The sequence below is a fragment of the Haliotis cracherodii genome, unplaced genomic scaffold (genome assembly GCF_022045235.1).
Source record: "Haliotis cracherodii isolate W230 unplaced genomic scaffold, xgHalCrac1.p SCAF_11, whole genome shotgun sequence".
Taxonomy (NCBI): Eukaryota; Metazoa; Mollusca; class Gastropoda; order Lepetellida; family Haliotidae; genus Haliotis; species Haliotis cracherodii.
The window spans coordinates 20,043,574-20,069,165 of record NW_027266266.1 but is presented as its reverse complement, the minus strand read 5'-3'; the positions used below and the strand labels follow the sequence as shown (position 1 = coordinate 20,069,165).

Genomic DNA, 25,592 nt, shown 5'->3' with positions numbered 1-25,592 from the left:
CAAACCCACGATCCTAGTTTTCTAGCATGCCTAAGGGAGGTAACTCTGCACAGCAAACTGTGGCATCTTTGATGACAGTGCCACCTGTGCCATCGCAAAAACAAGATTAATATGTTATAATGCAATTTACCTATTTGGTAAGCATTATTACACACATATTACTGAAACAAGCTTGTCCATAAGGACAGAGTTAATAAAATGTATAAAATTAGACCCAAAGTCGCATACTATAAGGGGAAAATGTGCTTGGTAATAGTACTAACATAATTCCCTGGGGCGCATAGTTACGAGACATGGTGTACTGCCAAATGCAATACCCGAGTTGCTCTTATCCACACCATCATCAACAGGGGGTATTTTACACAGACATTGTTCATTCAATTACTTAATCAGACTTCTAGTTGATCTTAAAAGCTTTGTTGAAAAAGTAACCAACACGGAGTGATGAACAGACTTGACTGTAAAAAGATCACGCTTGGTTATTTCGTACACACTACCAAGCACTTAACCTCAAATACTATTATCCTACCACCACTGACGAGAGCTCTCACCTTGAAATACAATTATACTGACGACTCTACATTATTTATAGGGCTGAAGAGGATCAGTATCAGACAAATGGATTACAGTATTGGACATACCAGTAATAACTGGCCCACCTCTTCCACTCCCCGTTACTGATACAAAGTGATGTGAGCTGAACTATCTTTCTTCACTAACGGATGTGGGTATACCTAGTGGTTAAAACGTTCGCTCCCCATGACGTAGGTCAGGGTTCGATTCCCAAGATGGGTACAATGTGTGAAGCGCAATTCTGGTGTCCAATGCCGTGATATTGCTAAAAGCAGTGTTAATTTGATTCCTTCACTGACGACTTCACAAACACTGATTCCCATACACTTTCTTCCAGTCAACATTAAATATTCAGCCAATAAAAGTTCAAGGTCACTGAACCAAGAGCAGGCACATAAACTAACATTTTTAGTCCACTGGTTCTTACAATGAAAACATATAGTAAAATCCTTAAAAAAGCCAAATTTCTACTAGTCATTAAGATACCTTAACTGTTGGGCAGATTGGCAAGGACTAGAGGATGGAAAGGACTACAGGACTAGTGCCAATTTCTAATGCTGAAAATCATGTCTGTTGAAAATATACAACATATTTGACTGAAGAGATATACACAAGTAAGCATCCCCAGTTATTATCCCTGTCCTTATAAGCATAGCCCATTTTGAGGTAAATACGGTATTCTATGATTAGTTTTCTGCTTTGTCAACATTAAACAAATATTAACAGAATTTCTTCACAAACTGACGAAAAACTTTTTAAAAAATGCAAACAATTTCATAGGCGTGACCTATAAATCCATCTTTTTCTTAAAAAATCTTACATGTACAACAATTTCATACATAACATGTATTTGATATGTATAAAAGTACTGAATGACATGAGCTCTCCTTCCAATTACCCGAAACAAACACCAGATTGCGTTTAATTTCAGCCAACATATGCTCAAGTTGTAGGTGCCGACAGACGTGGACATGCGACATTACCCAGCTGTGCGCGCCACAGATAGTCAGGTCTTCAGGTGGCATGCTGGCACATTTGCCGGCTCTGTTTGTTTAAAAGTTTCAAGAGCAAGGGTGTGTATTCCCGGTGCATGTGTGCCAAGCACTTTTCGAACCTGCCAAAAGTGAGGAGGGATTGAAAGATAGAAAGCTCTCGGTCTCCAATTGAATGAATTATTCACGCATACAGGGCCGTGTAGCACTGTAAGTAGGATCAGGGCCATGCGAGCACATTTTGAAATATCTAGGAGGCGCAACAAACGTGAAAAAGATCTAATAGCGCAACATAAAAAGCAGATTAAGATTTTGTGTTATAAACTTTCACACATGCTGCAGGTGATATTGAATGTAATGTTTTCAAATCAAAAACACAATCAGAACCTTTTTTCTTCTTCTAGTGATAATTTTCTGTATGAGCATGAACATTGTGTGTCCAAATGTCATCAAGTTCATTTAGATGGCACTACCAACTGAAACAGCGTTAGGGTGACAGGGTTCATTTTTACCACATGTCAGTATAATTGTGAAGGACAACTCAAAGTGATGCTGGGCCAACTTGCACAAAGCGATCTTAGTGCTACGACTATTGTAAGCCTATGTTAAAGTATGGGAGTTACGATCATCTTAGCACTAAGATCTCTTTGTGCAAGTGCGCCCAGGTCTTGACATATGCCAGTTAGGGACATCTACAAGCAGGAGTATTGTTCTCACAAACCTGGGATTATTACCTGGGCAAATTTGATCAGACCTGCCATCATCGGATTGGCAACATAGACACCTGGGCCACTGGGCCCCCACAATGCTATAGAAATATTACGAAACTCTATCCATTTGTATAGATGCAACACAGTATTGATATTATCATTACTTCATATTGTGAGTCGCATGGGGAGTCCGGGTCAGAACTGATCCACAGCAACCCAAGCAGGTCAAAAGAGGCAAGTTACTGGATCAGGAAGACAGACTCAGTGACTTGGTGCTCTGTGACTCGGGACTGCAAATAAGAGTCTGGACCAAGAGTGAGTGAGTGAGTTTGGTTTTACACCGCTTTTAGCAATATTCCAGCAATATCACGGCAGGGGACACCAGAAATGAGCTTCACGCATTGTACCCATGTCGGGATTCAAACCCGGGTCTTCGGCGTGACGAGCGAACGCATTAACCACTAGGCTACCCGACCGCCCATCTGGACCAAGACAATCCCGTGATATTTATTATTGTGAACAACTATCCCCGTCGTCCGGGCACGATGACTTGCCAAGTCAGCGAGTCTGACCACCCGATACATTTTGTGGTCTCTCACGACCAGCAGAAGTTGCTGGGGATCATTAACCCTGAATCTCCACGGGTCGGTTGGAAAAGTGCTGAGTGTGGCATTATATAACAAACAAACAACTTTCATTGCGATCTACTCACTTCTGATGATAGGCTCGTTGGCGAAGTGGTTGGCTGGAGCTGCGACTGGGGTGAGAGCGGTTGACGTTAGCGGCGGTGGTCCTGGCGGTATGGGGGGTGCGAACATGCTGTGTGAAGGATGGGGTGGGGTCGTATGTTGGATGGGGGACTGGGCGACACTGTGAGGGGGGAATGAGGGGCCGTGGGGATGAAGGGGGTGGAGGCTGGGGGAGTGGAGGCTGGGGGAGTGGGCGAGTGGATGATGGCCACTGTACAGGTGGTTGCTGACCGAACTGAAAACAAACCACAAAATCATTACATATGTTGTGAATTCATAATTCTGCATGAGTGAGTGATATATTTAAGCAGTATTCCAACAATATCACGGAGGGGACGCCAGAAATGGGCTTCACACATTGTATACCTGTAGGAAAACGAATCCAGGTCTTTGGTGTGAGGAGCGAAAACTTTAACCGCTAGGCTACCGCCATTGTCCCTAATTCTAAATGAAGGTACTGTAATATTTTGAAGATTCATCAAACTGTCAAACAACAAGGTGTCAACTGTTATTTTAATCACTGAGATAGGTTTTAATTATCAAGTATCAGTAACTACTTTTTTATTCATACTTGAATATTAGTTGCTTGTCATATTTAGTTTTTTTAATCGTATAAAATATGTGTCATTGTGACAAAAATTATGACTTTAGAACAAACAATCTTGGCATTTAAAGAAGGAACACTCATCAACAACACACCTTGAATCACCTATCAAGACAATGGACGCCTTAAACTGAAAGCTTATGACACTGTGAAAAGTCGGATCGCATAAAAAATACTCACGATGGCCAGAGAGATGGCTTAGAGAAGGGCAATGACCCTGGGAATAAATTATGATGGGAGATTTCCCTCTCCCTCTCGCGTTCTCTCTCCCGTTGTTCTCTCTCCCGTTGTTCCTTTTCTCTCTCCCTCTCTCTATCACGCTGATGTTGGTGTTGCTGTTGATGGGGGTGAGCGGCGTGTGGATGAGAATGACTATGTGGATGGGGGTGTAGATGCGGTGTTGACTCTTCTCTCCGTGGGGTCTTCACTGGTGGAGGAGTGACCTTGACAGGCTCCCGTGACACTACCGCTTGCGGTGGGGGTAGTTTCTGCTTAGGAATGGGTACAGGTGACTGGCGTGGGGGAAGGGGTGACTGGCGTGGGGGCGGCGGCGGTGTTGGCGTGGGTCGGCGGCTTAAAACCGGAGACACCAGAGGCCGAGAGGGTGGCCGACATATGGTAGTTGTAATCAATGCCGGTGATGTTGTTGGTGTGCTACAGGTTGTTGTTGTTGTTGTTGCGGTTGTTACACTGATTGTAGTACTGGGTGTTGTTGTAACAACAGCGGTGCCGTTACATGTAGTAGCTGGCGGTGTTGGTTGTTGAGGAGGAGGAGGTGTGAGAGGGATTGTCGGTGCAAGTCGCTCACTGGATGAACCTGTAAACAACAATCAGTATGTTTAACACAATATTACAGGTAGGTATGATCAAACACAAGTAGCGTCAAATACAAGAAGGATCAAATACAAGTAGGATCATATACAAGAAGGATCAAATACAAGTAGGATCAAATACAAATATCATCAAATACAAGTCTCATACACGTTACAACACTGACCCAAGTAAATTAATCAATACATCCTTCAACACATCTTAATTCAGCAAATATACATAGACAAAGTATTGATAACCGAATAAGCAATTTGATATGTAAATCAGTTAAGGAATAAATTTATAATGATATAAACTCAAATAGAGAGTAAAATATCAATGAATAAAATATGCTTTATATCTAAGCATGTTATAGACTTCGGTAAGCAAATGCACAAAGTTTAATAGCTGATTTTTTTTATCATTAATGGTATCCAGCAACCTATACTTGTAAGAGGAACTAAACGGATTTAGTGAGATTTGGTGACTTGGTTGATGCATGCCATTGTATCCCAATTGACTCAATTGATGCTAATGCTGTCAAACAATGGATTGTCTGCACCATATTTGATTATTTACAGACCATTGTGATTGAGCTGGAATATTGCCGAGTAGGCATAAGACAGCAAACAAACACACAAAAACCTGTTAGAGTATGTTTTCTGGGTAGCTGCTTGTTCTTATTCAATGGCAGTGTAACATACAGTATTGAGTGAGTGAGTGAGTGAGTGAGTATGGTTTTACGCCGCTTTTAGCAATATTCCAGCAATATCACGGCAGGGGACACCAGAAATGGGCTGCACACATTGTACCCATGTCAGGAATCGAACCCGGGTCTTCGGCGTGATGAGCAAACGCTTTAACCACTAGGCTACCCGACTGCCCCTTACAGTATTGAGGATGTTTGGGGCGGAACTCTCTGTAATCAAGTGTTGTCTGATACACTGTATGATACACTGTACTGTATGATGTGTACTGTGATCAAGTGTTGTCTGATACACTGTATGATACACTGTACTGTATGATGTGTTGCAGTGTGTAGCATACGATACACTGTAAAACATTTCAGTCTTAGATCAACATATCGGAGATAAGCACATCTACATAGACACACATCTTTAAAGAAGATTCCAATATGTTTTAAAATAGAAACAAAGCTATGTTTGAATACAGAAACCTGAAAAACCCTGCACTTGCTACAAAACATCCCTTTTCAAACACTTCATATTGTTCGCCCCTGAGAATAATTCATCACAAGCTTCACGGAAACCCCATTATCAATCCTGCAGCCATCACTCAAAACAAAAATAACTTGAAAGCTGCCTCCGTCTCCAAAGGTCTGCTGGAGTATTTATTATTGTTTTCACAGGTTTAATAATTCCGAGAATGAACTTGTTTGAAAGGCAGTATTTATTTGCGATACCCAACTCCCAACCATCCCTTATTTGTTTGTCTTTACTCCCACTTTCATTGCCAACCTCCTACAGCTGCCGAGAACACCAGCCAGAAAAACATAGCATATCGCCTGTGCAACACTGTAAACGCTTAAACCAGAATGACAACGACAGACAAAACATTACAACAAGACAAAAACAAATCTGTCGAGAGACCCTACAAGTTGAGACTTATTTATATCCAAGAAAGAGATAAAGAGTTGGGAAAAACTTTCCAAAATGCATGCCTAACAAAAATAGGCCCAATAGGTTGCGAAGCATTCAAAACAACTTTGATAAAGAACGCATAAGCTGCACAAAGACTACACGAGGTAGGAAAGGGCGTAATCTGCCAACTATGCCAAACTGGTGAGAATGCCAACCGATCACTCTTCAAGAAGGGGAAAAAGTTGTGAAGACATCTTGGTAATTTACAGCGGTGAAGGTGAACGAAAAACATGCTATTTATCACAGAGGGGGTAAAAATACACCACTAGGGGGAGCTGCTGCTTCAGAAATTCAGTATCTTCGACCAGCGAGTTGCAGGGGTGTTGGAAATTCTGCAGTGTTAAACATTATCTGTGGGCTATCTGTGATCCTGGTGTCTGTTATCTGCATCCTTCTGGCGGAATCTGAACAAGTCTATCTTCCATCACCTACACCCAAAAACATGCTCGGGTTCTTGATATTGTTGTGGCATATCTTTCCCTGATACCAAGACCATGCTCACAGAGATAAGGTGTTGATAAAGTCAGTTGTATCTTGGTGAAATGGGAGCACAGAAGACGCGTTTCTTGTTTCTCCTGGTGCAGTAACCCATGTGGGATTCAAGAAAGTAAAGTGTACATTTTCAACAAATGGCTCCATTTTTTTTAAAAGCTAATTATCTTAGTTTTCCAAATACGTTTTTATAACCATTAGTTTTCTTATAATCGTCTTTGTTTTTTGCATCATATTACGCAGTTCTTCGAAAACACTTGTCCTGGTGTGTCGTAAATTTCAGGATTGGATGAGCCAGGTTGATGCATGGTGATATTGACGTCACTTCTCGTGATAGTTACTCCGGATACATGCTTTAGCATGGGAATGGGAATTTGGGAATTTGCTTCACATTTCAATTGCACCAGTTCTTCCTTAATCCCAAAGGAATTATCTAAGGGATGAAAAAAATCTTGATTCCTATCTTTTTCAAGTAATTGTTGAAGTGAACCGAGCCTTGTGGAAACTTACAAAACAAAGCATGTGTTAGTCTGGGGAAAAACAAGTACCAAATTGACAGACACACAATCTATGGGCTTACATGGAGTCAACTCACTGTTTTTTTATGCGATGTAAGCCGATAAAGATTTTTTTCAAGGAATTCCTGAACACCGTAAATTGGATCTAGAAAACAAGTTTTACAGATGACTGTTTTTAAGACAGGATTTACTGATATTTACTGTCAGGTTTCTTCTGCCTGTCTAACAGAAATACACTTGTCGGGAGATCAGAAAAACCTACAAATCCATCTTTCTGATCTATCATACAATGACCTTGTACAAAACATTTCACGTTATTTTAGCCACACAGAATGCTTATATAACAAAATTTCATGACCTTATTCAAGAAACTTGCACCCAAACTAAAGCTGCTAGATTTACCAGCAGGACATCATTAGAGAAATGTGTTTTCGAGAATATCATTAGAATATCTAAGTCGCAAATATAAAATTTCTGCTTTGAAAATGTACAGCTCAGTCGCCTACTGTTATCAGACTCTTCAGGCTGGGACATTCAAAAATGAAATGTCAAAACAAAATTCTGTTTCCATTCCAATAACCCTGAAGCTGCACTGATCTGAAGATTGAGTGAGTGAGTATGGTTTTACGCCGCTTTTAGCAATATTCCAGCAATATCACGGCGGGGGACACCAGAAATGGGCTTCACACATTGTACCCATGTCGGGAATCGAACCCGGGTCTTCGAGCGAACGCTTTAACCACTAGGCTACCTGACCGGTCCTTATCTGAACATCCCGAACACACGGCACTTTTTAACTCTCAATCATCAAAAAGGATCGCACTTGTCTGACAAGTCCAAAAACTGAAAATACAAACCTCAGAAAACATATGCTGAAACTTATTTGCCATATCTGCAAATCATCAAGCTCAACCACCATGTCTCAGAAGAACCACACTTTTCCACACTAAAGCCGAATCATATTTATTCCATGTGTCATAATTATTTAAATCATGATGGTGATGAAGGTGGTACGGATGCTTCAATATCCTTAAGGCCACGACGTCATTGCACGTCAGTTTACATCTGAAATATGTCCATATTGAGGATATTTGTCAAGTCGCTTTCCTCTTAACTTGGTTCAATTGCAAAGGTTATCAGCAGAGGGTAAAAATCCTGTATCACCATCATCCTTGAATGTGATAATCTCTATATTGACAATCAACTCTTTCTCTAATCCAAACTAGCCAATGAGAGGCTTTGCCGAATTTCAGCAATGTCTTGTGGAAATCTTCTACAGGGCTTCTTAGGAATCCTTGGGCCAGTTCTTGGCATTGTCAAACTTTCTTCAATCCTTCAATGAATGCGCCGAGTTTAGCTCAATCCTGCTACAATTAGCTCAGAGATTACCCCGGGATGAAACGAATGAGTGGGGCTCCTTATTCAAAGAGAAGACGAAAAACTGTTTCACTTCGGGCTGCCGTACGTCGAGTCCCTTATGCCGGGAGGAAATCCCTTTCGATTTCAGTAGCGATTGCGGCTTCTGATGGTGGTGAGTTGGCTCATCCCCATGCTGCGTATGTCAACAAGAAGCAGCTCCACGAGGAATGTCATAGCTTACTGACATAGGCACTGATGTAACGGCAATGCGAACACTTTGTGTCGCGTAATCTCACAGATTCTGCCTCAGACTGTTTTGCCAGAGAGGTAAATTCCACAATTTGAAAACTGCCAAATGCTGAGCGATACTGGCGGCTTGCGAGTTTGATTTGAGCATTCTATACAAAGTCATTCAATGGCTCAATGTGGAGTAAAATGTTTCGAAAAAACTCCACATGAATAGAGAAACGTTAAATTCCAATATGTCTTTTTATGCTAGATCAAAGACTTGGTGATTAAATCTTTGCCAAGATTAAAGCCTGGGGAGAAACGAACTCAAAAGGATCATGATATATTCAAAATCCACGTAAAAACAGTGACCTTTGGAAAAAGTCAGGATTGTAAAAGCATCATGGTTGATGATTCTTTTGAACTTTGCAGATCTTAAATATTATTTCCCCAAGATTGATGAGCAAAATAATTTGAAGCAGCATTTTTAAGAGGCAAAAATGCATTTACATAGCCAAAGCTTTTTGTTGGCCTTTGTTGTAAATGCAGGCTGCCATGAAATGGGTTTTGAAAGCTATTCAAGATTGCCAGCAGCCATGCCTACAAAGTGAATTAATGATAAATGTAGGGAGAGTGCCATACCACTTTGTATTGGGGAGGGTTGGATCATCTTAATATGGATACGTGAATTTTATAAAAATATTCTACCTCTGATGTGGGACCAATTTCTTAAGATCTCAAACCAGACCGGATATTGGGAGAGCAATTCATTAATCAGACAACACAATTACAAAATATATACCCATTTCAACACTAGAAACACAGTCAAAGACTGTTGTGTCAAACACAGTTGTGTCAAACACAGTTGTGTCAAACTATATTCATCATTTTTGGTTGTGTTGAACCTTGGATAACTAGAAGTTTTCATGTAGGTCCCTTCAACTTCGACACAATGGCGTTTGACTACATATATATTCACAGGGCAAAGTGAACAGATATTTTGATTTCTTAATTACCAATCAAGGGATTACAACTGAACAATGAATCATTTCAAAGACAAATATTCTATAAAACAAATATAATCTTTCGTTAATGTGAGCCACTCAGGTTCTGTGAATTGTATTAATATCAATAAATATAAACTTGTTGCCAATAGCTGTAAACTTGAGTTTCACGTAAGGTAACAATTGCTCATTAAAACTAAAAACCGCTAATATCTACAAAAACAAGAATGATGTCACCTCGATAACACTTCATCATATCAGCTAAAAGCAATTCTTACCTAGAATTATGCATAATAGAAAGAATCCTTTTGGAGTATGAGCGACACAAACAAATAATCCATCAGATGATACAAGAAATAAATTCCTATGTCGTCTCCAATCCCAAGGATGGTTTCCATGTTCCCAATTATGGACAGAATTGTTGTAGCCTCTCCTCGTTTCAGGTTTATATCCACTATTGGCCCGAGTATCCCATCAATGGTTGTCTGGCCATAGAATAGTCCACCACAAAGGCAACCGAGTGAATTGAATTAAAGCAAGCATGTGCGGGATGTGCCTCTATCCTTCCTTGGCAACACGCCACTGCTGTGACTTTGCTGTGGAACAGTTCCAGGGACATGTAATCGGTGTTTGTTATTGAAAGTGACAGCAGGGACCCTGATCTGGCAGCAGGGATGTCAGCAGATTGACCACCCCCATGATGGACGGGCTGGCCAGGACAGGGAGGCCCAGGACTCTCCCTGTTGGGCTGATCCAGGCACCCTGAGGAGGCAGCAAATCATCTCCCCAGCTTGTTTATTGACTTAGCTAATTATCTCATTACACACTGGCTTTCCAGGCTGCTGATGAGCTGTGTAAAGCTGCTGAAACAATTGCCAAATCTGGAGTCAATTAGCAGAGGTGTTGAGGCATGATTAGTCCATTAGCAGACGGCAAGGGCAGCCATCTTGAATTTGGGCAGGCTTCACCTAGGGGACCTCTCGTTTTCTCATGGTTACTGAATAATTTTGTTATGAGGTGACAAGGGAGGGTTATCCCAGAAAATGTGCTCATTGAAGGGATCTTATTTGATAGCATGGTAACTGGGAGTCCTGGGGAGATTATTTGATGGCTAGGGCAACAGGGGACCACCAATTTTCCAGCTGATTCCGGCTGGTTGAATCCTGCTGGGACCAGGTGCAGGATGATTGTCAGAAGTCTCCTCAACAAGGAGGAGGCCTGGAGTAGAGGTGGCAATAAAAAGTGAAACTGAATGACAAATCAATAAATAACAGTCCTCCTCTAAATGAGGCTTGTATTAATCTGGGATAACATGGCAATTTCCTGGAGAGCTAATTGTGATGAACTTCCAGCTACTCATTTTCGTCTTATGTCAGGAATTGAAATGGCAGTTTCAAAAGCAATGAATCGACCCGGCATTTGGTCACATCTGACACCTTCATCAACATTTTCTGGCAACAATTTTTCATGTCCCTCCCCCCCCCCCCCCCCCCAAGTTGATAAAGTACCTTTTGCATGAAATGAATCAGATACAAAAATAAAGTGACATTTTCAATACTCAGATCACCCACCTTAATCCGACAAGAACGAATTGCATGATAAGACAAGCATAACAAGGTCAATGCAAAATGAGCTTCGACAAGCAGGAAAAGGCCTGGTATCACTTTTCTATGGATGAACTTTTCCCTAGATTCCTCAGACAGCAATATCTGTGAAGTCATCCTCATCAGCCGTGACAAGTATTTTTACCCATCATCACTGCGATGCCATTATCAGGCTGATAATGAGAAGCTCCGTGAATTGTTGGAGGCCAGCTTTCCACTCCGGAAAGGTCAGGGGAGTGATGTCTCGCATTTACACATTTGGTGGCAGCCGTGGCATAGCTCTTTCCTGGGCTCCATCAAATCAAAATCACATTCCTCCGGCCCAGCGATCCACCTTTTCCATGGCCTTATCTTAATCAGATCGGGATCCTCTCCACTAGAAAATTGCTGCAGATAGTTCTCAATCAAATCAGGCTATCCCTAAACACTGCTGGAGCACAAGCTGTCTTCAACAACAAGGGGAGGGCTCACGTCTGACAACCAAGCTTCTCACTTTCTCCACTCCATTTAACTCATCTCAGGGGCCTCTTGACCCAATACAATGGCCGCATCGACACAAGCCTGGCTCTTCACAACGATTACATTCACTAAAATAACTTCCTTGGCACCAAGGAAAGAAATGCTTCCTCGGGCAATTTCCTTGATTTATTTTGTTGCTTGGGAGAATTCACGTCTGGTCAGATAGTAAGGTCTGCTCTTCAACAGCAGCCATCAATGCTAGAAATGAATGGAGATTTGTTCCAAGGGTTTTCTTGTGGCTGTTCGAATTCTCCTGAGCTCGGATGGAGCCTTTTATGCACATTAGCCTATTCCTTTGATATTGGACTCAACGCAAAGATCTGGGATTAACACAGCACGCTTGGCTACGCCCTGACTCAGAGTTTGTTTAGGCCTAGGGAGGCGAATATAATTCCTTTACACGCTCCAGTACCTCAGTGACCAGTCAGCCGTGGGTTGAAAGCTTGTGTACATCAACTATCAAATTAATGCTTGGCAGAAGAGGGCTCAGTTTTGCATTAATGGCTGTGGAACAGGGGGTACTTGACTGAAGATTAGTGATTGACATAGATAGCATTTTATCAGAGCTGATTACAAGATGTCCTGGGCACACGGGGCATAGTGTTGTACAAACACCAATCAACGCGAGAGAGGGGTCGTGGGGTGGGGGTTAGCTTTGAGGGGGTTAAAAGGGGGAATTTAGAGACCTGTTCTCACACCTACTGCATGTTGTCATGTGTTACAAGTGAACCCTTCCCACGATCAGCGTTCAGTGTTCGTACACTGTGTCAGACATGTCATGCCCACTATGACTTGCATGTCAAACTGAAATGTACTGTAAACAACATTACACAGGCATATGCCCTACACAATGATGAGAATATTCAGACACTTACGATTATGGTTGACTGTTACGGCAGTGAAGAGATCAGATCCAGATTCAGAGACCTGTAAATAAAAGAAACAATTTTGAACAAAACAATCTGGAATTATCACAATCATTTTAACAAGACCCTGTCTCAAAAGTCTAACTATTGAACAATATATCTTTTTCTATCTGTTCAGTGAAGAATCACGAACAAACTATTGACAAAAGACAATAAAACAGAAAAGGTCTAAAGTCGCGCTGTCACTCTTCAAGTAGTTGTCCCAACATTCAGCATCACCATGGCAATTTAACACAGTCAGCCTCTTAATAGTTCTATATTCAGAACATCCACAGTATTGCATTAAACTCTGTTAAGCCCTCCTCCTAATCAGACATTTGACAGACACAGATGTTATTTGCGAGGTGATTCACTTTCTTGAAATCAACACAATTAGGTGAAACAAGATTGTCGATATCACATCTTGTGACAACTTCCTTTCTGGAACATTGCATGTCGCAAACAGCAATGCTAAACACGCGACATCGGACCGAAATCCTTTGCTCCCTCTAACCACCTCGACATTCTTCGGGGTACTCAGCAAAGTGACATCTAATACTATGATCCAAATGTAGTTTCTGACAGGCGATAACAAAAAAAAGTTAGCATGCTTTTTGTGCAAATGAAAACTGAAAGTCGTCGGATTTTGTGACAAGTCTCCAAATGGGAACGATCACACCTTGCCCATTGCGGCAATTTACTCTCCAGGTGACAAAGTCTCAAAACGACAGATAAAAAGCGATAATGTATTGAGAGAAGGTTTCCCTCAGGGTAGGATGGTTTTGTTGAGATAATAAAGGAATCTGATACATGTTGAAAGGCATTAATTCTATCTTTGCAGCAATCTAAATTGACTGCTTGATGTTAACAGTCAGCTGACAAGGACAGAGACAGGGTTGGAGGCAATCGACATGAACGAAGAGAAACAAAAAAAAAGTTTGCTAGTAATGTCTTCGTAGGAATTGATGCAGAGAGTATCGCCGATAACTGATGCCAGTATGGAAATTGACTGATATTGTCATGCTTACTAAATGAATAATGGACAATCAATAATAGAAAATATTCGAATTTTGAAAGCAGAAGTATCCACTTTGACTGGCTGAATATTATCTCCACTTAGTGGTGTGTATCTCTCCTTTCGAAAAAACCCAAATTGCTTTGATTTTGATCAATCCTGGTTGGAATTGGTGATAATGTCCACAATATCACCCACATCAATCAGCTGATTGGGACAGATGATGGAGGTCACCAGGTCTCTAGTTTCATTAGTGACATGGGCAAAAGTGGCTTTGGGAAAAGTACAAATGTTATCCACGTTTGTTTTTATGCCTCTTGACACAAGTGAAAAGATCAGCGCTCAGTATATAGATAACCACACAGGAAGGTCACAGTTCAAGCCCTATGGTGGGAATGTACATGTGATGGCGCTGAGCAACCACACAATACAGCGTGTGATAGATTGTTGCATGTGGTAAGTGACCTATCGCTATTTGCAAAAATATTCATGTCACATTTGGTTATGCTAACACAGATAACAGTAAGTATGGGGTCTTGCGCTGCTTTTATCAATATTCCAGCAACATCACTGTGATGGACAATGGAAATGGGCTTCACACATTGTACCCCCATATGGGGAATCAAACCCAGGCCTTTGAGTGAGTGAGTGAGTATGGTTTTACGCCGCTTTTAGCAATATTCCAGCAATATCACGGCGGGGGACACTACAAATGGGCTTCACACATTGTACCCATGTCGGGAATCGAACCCGGGTCTTCGGCGTGACGAGCGAACGCTTTAACCACTAGGCTACCCGACCACCCCCCCCGGCCTTTGGCGTGACGAGCAATTGCCTTAACCACTAAGCTACCCTCCCGCTCCTATATCGGAGTTGGATCCAACCAACTCTACTGGGTTCATCCAACCAACTCTACTGGGTTCATCCAACCAACTCTACTGGGTTCATCCAACCAACTCTACTGGGTTCATCCAACCAACTCTACTGGGTTCATCCAACCAACTCTACTGGGTTCATCCAACCAACTCTACTGGGTTCATCCAACCAACTCTACTGGGTTCATCCAACCAACTCTACTGGGTTCATCCAACCAACTCTACTGGGTTCATCCAACCAACTCTACTGGGTTGGAAAGGGTCAACCAGGAACACCATTAGAACTGTTATGATACAGTAGTTGGTTTCATCATACATAACATGAAGTCTGCGTAAGAGTAAGGATTCAAACTACATACATTATTGAACATCCTATAACACATTCTGGTCTACATTATTCTCTCAGGGATAGCAACCCTGATTTTGTCAAATAAGGCTTGAAGTAAGTTTCCTTGTTGAAAAATTAAGTATTTTCACACAAAGAATTCTAAATCAGTGACATTGAAGGCAAAAATCAATTTACACAAATCCTAAGATAATCCAGTTACGACATAACTAATCTAAAATTCAGATAATGGCTAATAGTTTCAACAGAAGCATAGTAAACATGGAGTGAGTGAGTGAGTATGGTTTTACGCTGCTTTTAGCAATATTCCACCAGAAATGGGCTTCACACATTGAACCCATGTTGGGAATCGAACCCGGGCCTTCGGCATGACAATGAAATCTAAAACCACTAGGCTACCCGACCGCCCCAGTAAACATTGAAATCGTTGTGACAGTTTGGTAAAATTTGATTTCGCATGGTTAAAAATGACCATATCATCAGCATGAGGGTCACCTTTAAAACCTGAATAAAAAAGTCATATTTCAGCGCACAAATTTCACACCTTCCCAACACTGGGAATAATGCTTGATACTGCCATGACATTGACATTGCATCATATGTATTTTTGAATAATGATTCATATGCCAAACCAAAACTATTTTGAAGGCGAACCGTTCAAGTTTAAATCTTCAAATAAAGACATTGAGCAATGAAGAAACCTTTTGACGCTGGCTACCCCTCGCTACACTCATGAAAACTACCTACCGTGATATATGTATGAAAGCTCGACTCTCAAAGTCCCCATCATGTAGACACGCACCAACAAGATCCACTTGAACTCACTCAATACACATAGCCTCTTAAGTTTTCAAAATGTCACGGGTCACGCTGACACAGTATCAAAACAGAGCTAGCGTTATTTTCTCAATGATTCGGTGGTGACAATTTACATAGCGAGCTCATGGAGGCACGCAGTCCTCTCGTTTTAGTGTGTTACCAGCACACAGTGAAAATCTCCTAATAAAACCTGACTCACACCGTAAACACTATAGGCCACCACTGAATATTTATACCCCGGCCTAGGCCCACAACCTAGATGCAATAGAGGTCTACGTGAAACGTCTTCCATTATTCACAGTGTGTACCGACCAGGCAGTGTCGACTGAGTCCGCGGTTGAACAAGTACAGCTACCAAACCCTTCCAAATAAGACCCAGTCTCGCTGTTCCAAGGCCCACACCTCTGGGTGGTATATTTCATCCGTTATGATAATTACCCCAGTGGCGCTACAAGATCAAGGGACAAATTGGCGATTAGAAGATGAAAAACTTGGCTTGCCACAAAACAACACAGTGCCTCTATGTTAGTACCTACTGACCCTCCCAGCTATTTTCCCCTGCTAAGCTAACTGATATTTTGAGCCTTATCTTCAAAGGTCATCCATGCAGATATGAATCTCATTGTAACTTATCAGAGCAACAGCTCTGGGTCTATAGGGCTGGCAGTGTTACTGATAACCTCATGACTTGTAGGCTTTCACCAGAACCCAGGATCTGCCCTTAGCCTATGTCAGCATTCACACATCCCTAGCCTGGAGAAGAGTATAGGACTTAGCTAAGCTGGCTAAGGACACACTTCAACAATACAAGCCACTCAAGTTCAAGGACTCAATTATACTAATAGTGGCACAACTGGTTACATGTATAATCTACAAAAACAGCCTAAATATGGCAATTTTATTATTTTATAATTCATAATTCCTTTTTACATACCCCTACAATAGTGTTGATTTATTACTCATTTAATTACTTCCTCTTAAAACAGACAAAGCATTTTTGAAACATGGATTAAAAAAAGCAGATATTAATTTATTATTGATACAATCTCCACAGGGAATAGCAGCCCTATCTATATGTAAATTACTTCCATTATGTTACACAGTTAATGAATAATCAGGCAAACGGAAGGATATACAGTGGAATAAAATGAAACAATTATGGAAACTGTCCAATGAAAATAATAATAATATATAAATAAAAAAAAAGGACGAATAATGAACAACCAAATATTGATAGAAGATTGCAACATCTGACAATAGGGACGGTGTAGATTCCGCTTGTTAATAGCTCCTTGTCTGAAACTGACATGACAGCTGTGATGGATACAATATACCACTGAAATTGACGCTGTGTGAAACAACACTTACACCATGGCCAGTTGAAATGAAATATACATCCCAGGGAACTGAACTCAACAAGCAGTGTCAACAGTGCGCACCATCCGACACCTGACATCTACCAGGCGAAATCCACACCTGTGAAATGTACCACAGTCGGCTCAAATCTCGTCAATTACCTGGGGTTTCAGGTAATCCCAATACAAACTTCAACCCAATCTACAGGTGAGAGTATCTGATGGAGAAATAGCCAAAGCCGTTCTATTATTACACACCCTGAAGATCGTGTTATTCAACATTCTAGCCCCAAACCAAAATAAAACCTGCACCTGTTTATAAAGGCAGTGCAATTCTATATCAAAACCCTGCATCATGAACTAGCCTTGAAATAAAGGGGAGTATGTAACACAAAGAATTCATGCAATACACCCAAACAAACGCATTAAAACTTTATGCAATTTTTCATTGTGAAATTTCAAAACATCTAAAGTCTGAAAAACATATACAAAGCTATTACCTTTGAAGAATTTTGTTTGTTTGAACATAAATCACAGAGTGGCAGGTTTTGTAGAAAGGTTTAATCTTTTTCACAAGTATCAAAGCAAAAGTCATATTTCGAAAATATTCACAATCGCATTGACTTATCTAACTAACCACAAAGAATTTCCAGTATCAAAGAAACTCATCCTAATTTTTTGTGTGCATCAAACATGACGCAGATTTCAGAAATGTCATGAGCATGGAGGGTAAATCATCAATTCTCAAAATAACCTGAAGATGCTCTTTGAAGTGACGATAAATGAGACATATAGACAACTCAAACTAAGCCTTTACTGTTGCCTTTGTCCGTGTCGACTTACGTTACATGCACATGAAACAGACCCCATACACAGGCTATTTCAAAGCAGATGCAGTCATATTCAACCAACATTATACAGTCGCATCATGCATAAACTTTATACTTTTAACAAAAAAAGCAGAGCCTCAGTAAACATCTGTTGCTCATTTTCAATACCCAGGCACAAAGGGGAACTCAAGATAAAGGCATTACATACAGAAGGAGAGTATAATGGATCAGAGAAAGATTGAAATCCAGTGATATCATTGAGAGGGCACCAGTCAAATATCACCGGCCACCTAATGCCTGGCAGACCCCAACAAGAAATACACAAGAGTCATTATGAATCAGCCACCTGACCTTCTCAATACGGGCTGTTAAACCCATAAATAATAACTCACAAGGGGAAAAAATAGACTCGCAGCTAACCCTTTCCTTCTGCTTGAGGGATCCTGGTTTAAAAAATGTTCAGAACAGAAAAAGACTTTTGAAAGTTCTTACACCACTTTGCCGTCTCAGATTGTTTCGATGCCATTTGGATTACACACAACCAACCACACCTGCGACGGGAGATCAAAACAAACCTTATCCACGACATGCGGTGTAATCGGCAACATATTTTCCACGAGTTCCTTACCCAAACTTTAATTTCCCCAATTTTTCATATGCAGGTCTCTGAAGCGGCTGTGTAAATTCACAGGGTCTGGAACACACATCATTTTCCCCTTTCGCTACTTCAGGGGGCCTCTAATTGGCAAAGAATTGTTATCTTGCCGTGTGCGCTGTTGACCTGGCGAGCTGTTCGGGAACCTTCCGGAAATGGCGAAAAAGATACCCTAACACCAGTTTTCAAAGGGATTTGTGTTTTCACCAGGCTGATTTTCATTTGTTCACTGCAAGTGTTGTTTTCGTTACTGGAACAAATCTTAGTTGTGGGCTGGCTCTTGAATTCAATATATACAAAACACCATGCATCTGGGCTGCCCACAGATGGTGCCGGTATGGGCACACGTGCGCTGCGGCCTCCGGGGTATTAGGAATATCGCAGAAATGTTTGGTCTCATGAGTTCCTTTCATGAAAAACTCTGCAAAATCTGGTCCCCATTTTCCTCCCACATACTGAACCCTCATCCATTTTTGGGGGTTATAATCTTCTTCACGTTACACCAACTGATGGAAGGTGGCTATAATGCCACAGATACCCCGACTTGACCAAGAAACATCACATCAAACCCAAACCAACAAACAAGCATCTATTACTCAACCGATTCTTCCAAAAACAAACGCAAAAATTCCTAAATGATTACAAAACCTGACCTACAACATAGACATGAAACACAGCCGTAACCAAACAGCCCAGAGGAACAATTCCTGCAAACACTACCTTCCCAAAACAGAAGCTAAATTCCATAATGATTACAAAATCTTTGACCGAGAACTTTGATGTGAAACGTGAGTGAAACAAAACAAGCAGCGCTCTGTGAGATATCAATTCCATTTGAAAAGGTGATTTCCCCTAGACATTTCCACATCCTTCAAAGATCAAGAATCACTGGATAAACTGGAGCTAATTCTGTGGATATCTTGGGAGGGAATGGTTCATGAGATGCCCCATTGTTTGTTTCTCCAAGACTAGCAGACACCTTCAGGTGTTATGGTAATCGAGGATGCCAGTGCTGCCACCACCCAGTGCAGAGCCAACAGCCAAGGTGTGAATTTCTTCGTATAAACACACCAAGATGGCTTTCATCACAATTTGAATGACAACACCTGCATTACAAATTGTGTAACTTTACAAAATATTTGTGTATCATATATATTTCGTGAACAGGTCAACTGGTTTGTTATCATCGGGAAGCATGACTGGATGGTAAAACAAGTAAGCATGGCTGGTTTGTTATTGTATCAAGCATGACTGGTTGTTGAAACAGAAGAGCAAAGCATGACTGGTTGGTTAAAAAAAAAGGAAGAAAAAAAGTAATCATGACTGGTTGGTTACATTCGGGAACAGTGGGTAAGCATGGCTGGTTGTTAATCCTGGGTAAGCATGGGTGGTTGTTTATCCTGGGTAAGCATGGCTGGTTGTTTATCTTGGGTAAGCATGGCTGGTTGTTTAACCTGGGTAAGCATGGCTGGTTGTTTATCCTGGGAAAGCATGGCTGGTTGTTTATCTTGGGTAAGCATGGCTGGTTGTTTATCATGGGTAAGCATGGCTGGTTGTTTATCCTAGGTAAGCATGGCTGGTTGTTTATCCTGGGTAAGCATGGCTAGTTGTTTATCATGAGGACGCATGGCTAGTTGTTTATCATGGGTAAGCATGGCTGGTTGTTTATCCTAGGTAAGCATGGCTGGTTGTTTATCCTGGGTAAGCATGGCTGGTTGTTTATCATGAGGACGCATGGCTAGTTGTTTATCCTGGGTAAGCACTGCTGGTTGTTTATCCTAGATAAGCATGGTTGGTTGTTTATCTTGGGTAAGCACTGCTGGTTGTTTATCCTAGGTAAGCATGATTGGTAATCCTAGCTTAATTCCACTATACATGAATAATGTGAAGTCATCCTACGTCAACTTACATTTGTATACCACTGAAAACTGCAGAGAACTATCTTTTTCGACTCCAGTCAATGATGGGAACTTTGAAATATACAAGAATAAAATATAATATTTCTTTCATTTGAGACCATTCTTTTCAGAAGAAAAATACCATATCAAAGTTTCTCATGATACAGAAATCTTGCACTGCAAGGTAAAATGAAGCCACCTCATACACAGCACTTTCTGACTTGCCTTGTCAGGCATACATTCATGTGATATGATTCATATAACCAAGCATGTAATATATCACATTTTATCTTATTTCACATTTCACAAGACAAAAATAGGTTTTATCTTCTCTGACACTAACATGTGCTTCAATGACATATGGCAGAATTTATTAACTGAAAAGCTGTACAGAATACAAACAAGGGTTGTTAATAGGCTGGCTACGAAAGATTTATGGCATTTTTGATTTAATGCTTGGTGAAAGAGCTACCGCAAGTGAAATCGACATCAGTCTTATTCATATCAAGTGGCACTTGTCGATAGCGTTATGAAGTGAACGAGCTCCACTGTGATAAGCGCAAGGAGCAGTTGGCTCTAGGACTGCCATTCCATGTGCAATAAACACCAAACTTAACACTTATTTATCTTAAGTCAACGACAACCAACAGTTCATGCTGGAAGGTTACATGGAGAAATCCCTGCCTTAAAATGCTTTCCTTTGATGAGACACTTTTAAACACTGGACACATATTTAAGGTTTTGGCTCTAATCTTTTCACAATTGGCACATCCAGTCTAGTCAACAGTTTTTAAGACGAGGCGATAGGTGGAGATTTTCGCTCGTATGGGGACTTAGTGGCCTCTTTGTTACCTTCTTTATGACTGAATTAATGTTTCTTTAGCAAAAAAATACAGCACTTCCTTTCCATTAAACAATTTCTTTATTAAGCCGCTAAATCCGAAAAAATATTTAACTACAATTTTTTCAATTCTTAAATCCTGTTGTCAAGACAACATCATCTGCTTTTAGAAATCCTTAACATGTCAAGAAGCATAAAACAGAATGGGAACAAATACCATTTTTAATAAATATGCACATCACCTTCAAAACAGATGTCTTCCACATTTCATCCTTTACCAACCTTTCCAAAAAATCTTTAAGTCATATATTCAAAGAATTCATCACCAATTCCAACCATCAGCATCAAAATATTAAACAAATCTTGAGAAATGTCAAATCCTAAACAGCACGGCTGGAAATATTATCATAATTCCAAATGCGCAGCTTATGTAAAACGCACATATCTTCATGTCGATCATCCATCAATCAAGGCATTTGGACAGTTACGCCATTCTGCCATTGAATACTGGATACATATCTAGCTCAGTACAGATGTTTCTCCAGGTGTTCACAGCCAAAGGGACGAGGGGAGGCAAGCTGCTTGATAAATACCCTCCACGCATCCAGGATCGAGTCCTATTACAAGATTAACAAACTGTACAAACAAGGCTTTAAAACTCACCAACAGATGGAAGCAACATTAACCTAAGGAAAACATGTTCAGCAAAACACAGATTTTTTTCTCAAAGGATTCAGAAAGCTTTTGTATGTTTCTTTTCTACCATAGCGAATAGATAGCAGGCTAATTATTTCTCCTTGTTGTCGGGAGGTGCATTTTGATTCTTGTTGTTTTAGTTTGTCGGAGTTGGAAAGGGCTCAATGACATATGAACCAACTGAACTTGGACAGGACTAACACTGTCTGTATTGTAAGCATAATAAACCTGGTTGGAAATGTTTCTTTGAACTCCTGAATTTGAGGTCTGATTTGGGGTTTCAAATTCAAACGCTACACAGCAAGGCTTATTGGCCTGGAAACCTGCCTATTACTGTTAGGAGAACAGATTGTACCTAACGGTACCTTCCTGTGTTCACTGTAGACGCCAAACATTGCAATATTGTATTATAGGCAGGTGATACTGATTCATTAGAATGAAATGAGACGACTGACGAAAGTGAAACATCCACTAAATGGAAACCACATTTCAGGCAAGATTACTGTTTATTTTCATAACATAGAGGAAAAACTCAAATCCATTTTCAAACATATAATTTACCTGGGCTATTTTAAGGATGAAAATAGTACTCTGATTGACGTTTATGAAATAGACACAAATCCCATCACTGCTGCCAAATGGTGCTCTAAGCAAGAAGAGGTTCTCCTTCAAGCACGAACACTGATGACGGAGTCTCTAATGTAAGGAGGCCATTGAGAAGAGTTACGAAGCCAAGAGTCCTCACATTCTGGTTGTTGAAAGAGGCGCGAAGATGCTACCTACCTCCCATAACCTACCGCCTCCTTCTTTCACACACAGTGACCTCCTCTCTGCTGTGTAAGTGGAAGACTTTTATAGTTCCCTTTGAGTAATTTGGGATGAGAAGCAGAGGTGTAGCATTGGAAGCCTCTTGAAGTAAGAGGCACTGGCTTGTACATGTGTGTTTCCTATAATCACTGCTTGCCTCACTGGAGGTCGTAGTGCTCTGAATTAGATCTCATCTCTAGAGTCAATTGGCAAGAATGTTGCGAGGAATGAAAACCACATCAGCTGAGGGTCTGTTGCAGCAATTACATGGAGGAAGAGTTGGGTCTCCTAGTCTGGAGGCAGCCCAACTACCATAGGAGAGAACATTTCGCTTGCCGACATTGTTGATTCTCCAAACATGACCCTCGAAACAATCCAGATGCATAAAGGGGCATTGAATCTCACCTCCAGCAGCTTCGAGAGTCGCCTGGGAACACTGTTGTTTCAAATGATCCCCGGTTTTGTTTTTTCCTTGGCTTGATCTACCGATAGACAAATGGCAATAGCCCAGTGCTGGCATTAGATCTGCTAACGGAGAGACAGAAGGAAGAGATAACACATTCTCACTGTGTGCCTGTGCGGCCCGCTGAGATGTCTACACCTCGCACCTATCACTGTTTGCACATACAAAGCATTTCCAGGGGATAACTCGCGCACTTGTTCCCAGAAAGTTGCGAGATACACCATCAGGAAAAACAAGACTCAGCGGTGAGAGGCAGGCTTCGGTGGCGGGAGATAGGGCCACCTACTCGAGAAGAGCTCCGACTTACTCCAAACAAGCTATCTAGGAAGCACAGTCAATCGGATAAAAACGAGATCCGGGCAAAATTTGTAAATTCACAGCTAATGGAGATAAGCCTTCTAAACAACATGCCATTAGATTATCTAATGGGTGCTCGAGACCTGCCAACTCCGTTCTGATAATTGAGAAGATTGCTTCAGAGTTTATCTTGAGAACAGGCGGCTTTCGTGTAATTTAAACATTTGACAATCTTTCAATTACAAGCAAATCATCCCACAGAGGACATGTTTGTCTCCCAGAGTGGCAGAGGCAGGGGTTTGGAGTGAGGGACTCAAGTACCTACTCCTCATTGTCAAGGGGGGAGCGAGGGAGGGGGTCCAACACACCAGCTGTGTAATGCACTTGCCTACTGCACAACTGCACGGAGATAAGGTTACCATACATACTTTTTACCCTGATAATGTCCATGATTGTCTGCTATGGCATATTTCTATCAGTGTGTCAGTTCGTTAAGTTGAGGGACATTAGGGGAGGATTCCGCTGGTACTATGTGCTACAAAGATATGTTCACAGAAAATACTTGGAAGGATACTGTCATAGATTGTTAGGATCGTCAACGTGTGGCAGATTTTCTTACCATGTGTTAATGCAGAGGGTTGAAAGACTATCTGATAAGGTGACATTGATACATGGTGGCGTCATGAAGGGAAGGAGTTTGTACTATTGCCAGTGAATTGGATTTTACAACCTTGTTAATTCAACCCTGGCCCAAGCAAACCATTCTCGAAGAGCTGCGAACCCATCCTACTTCAGTCAGATCATTTCCATGCTTCGTCCTGTTCATTTTGAGAAACCAAGTTACGGAGACATCAACTGATTCTACTTAGAGGAAGGGTGTATATGTGTCAACCCCCAAACTACAGACACAAGACTTTTCTGCACCAATTCAAACAATTACACATTACACAGAGTTGTCTCCCTTTGAGACCTGTAGTTTCATATGGCACTTTCCTATCCTCCATCTTCGTTGAAGCTATGGATGCAAAAGAGGAGGAGGGTAAATAATTACACCATGGTCCTCAAGGCTGGAAGCCATTATTTTGCTGGATTTACCTAAATTCACATCCCGAACTATTCAATGACAGCATGGTTTGCCAACACCAAATTTGAACTCACGTTATTATTCCCACATGTAGTTTCAAAACACACAGACACAACGACCCCCCCACACACACAAGCTGCTGCAAGCGAAGCAACAATGCTTCTGAATCCTGTAATTTCCATCTGCTGTCTGCATCAGCATCTATAGCAAGTACAACAAACAAACAACAATATAGCCAGTGCACTGCTCTCACCCCATGCTTTCAGTGTACATTGCATATACAATTTATTATGTAGGCTTGTTTTATAACATTCAGAGCAACATGCAATTAGCTGCGTAGGTTTGATGCATTTGGGAGATACGCATTATGTACAAAATTATAAAATGAATCATAAATATTCATGCATGACTTACACGAGATAATTACATGCATCGGTACAACATGCATGTATGCATGAAGGTCCATTATAAATATTCATCCTTAACTTGCTCTTTTGAAAGATAACAATCAAATACCAACCCACTGTATCATTTACTTTGAAGAAGGCAAAGATACCATCAAAATATTTTCATTATGATCATCCCGCCGATTCAGCTCCCTTTGATATATATGATGTGCTAGTTGACGTGGCTCACTTTACTCGTGATCAACACGAATACATACATACAACTTTTTCTAAATAACTTTCATCCCTATGCAATGCTTAAGAAATGCAGCTTTATAAATATACTGCCAATATGGTTTGCAATGAAAAGTTTTTATCATATGCAAGCAGTGCGTCGGGGTTAAAACTACACTATTTTGTCAGAAATGTTTTTCTTGGTATAATATTGTTACTGCCCCTTTCTCACATATGGAAGCAATAGGCAAGAATATGACGGC

The 25,592-nt window shown here is 41.0% G+C and overlaps 1 protein-coding gene across 4 annotated transcripts in view; it reads right to left on the bottom strand.

The window, feature by feature from the left end:
* LOC139456309 (autism susceptibility gene 2 protein homolog) overlaps positions 1–25,592 on the bottom strand; it is a 252,368-nt gene that overhangs the window by 14,073 nt on the left and 212,703 nt on the right. For all 4 annotated transcript variants that reach the window (XM_071237934.1, XM_071237935.1, XM_071237936.1 and 1 more), the window contains 3 exons: positions 12,699–12,750; positions 3,809–4,445; positions 2,988–3,259 (listed from right to left, as the gene is read on the bottom strand). In XM_071237934.1, the coding sequence (XP_071094035.1) occupies positions 2,988–3,259; positions 3,809–4,445; positions 12,699–12,750 (961 nt within the window). The remainder of the gene's footprint in view (positions 1–2,987; positions 3,260–3,808; positions 4,446–12,698; positions 12,751–25,592) is intronic.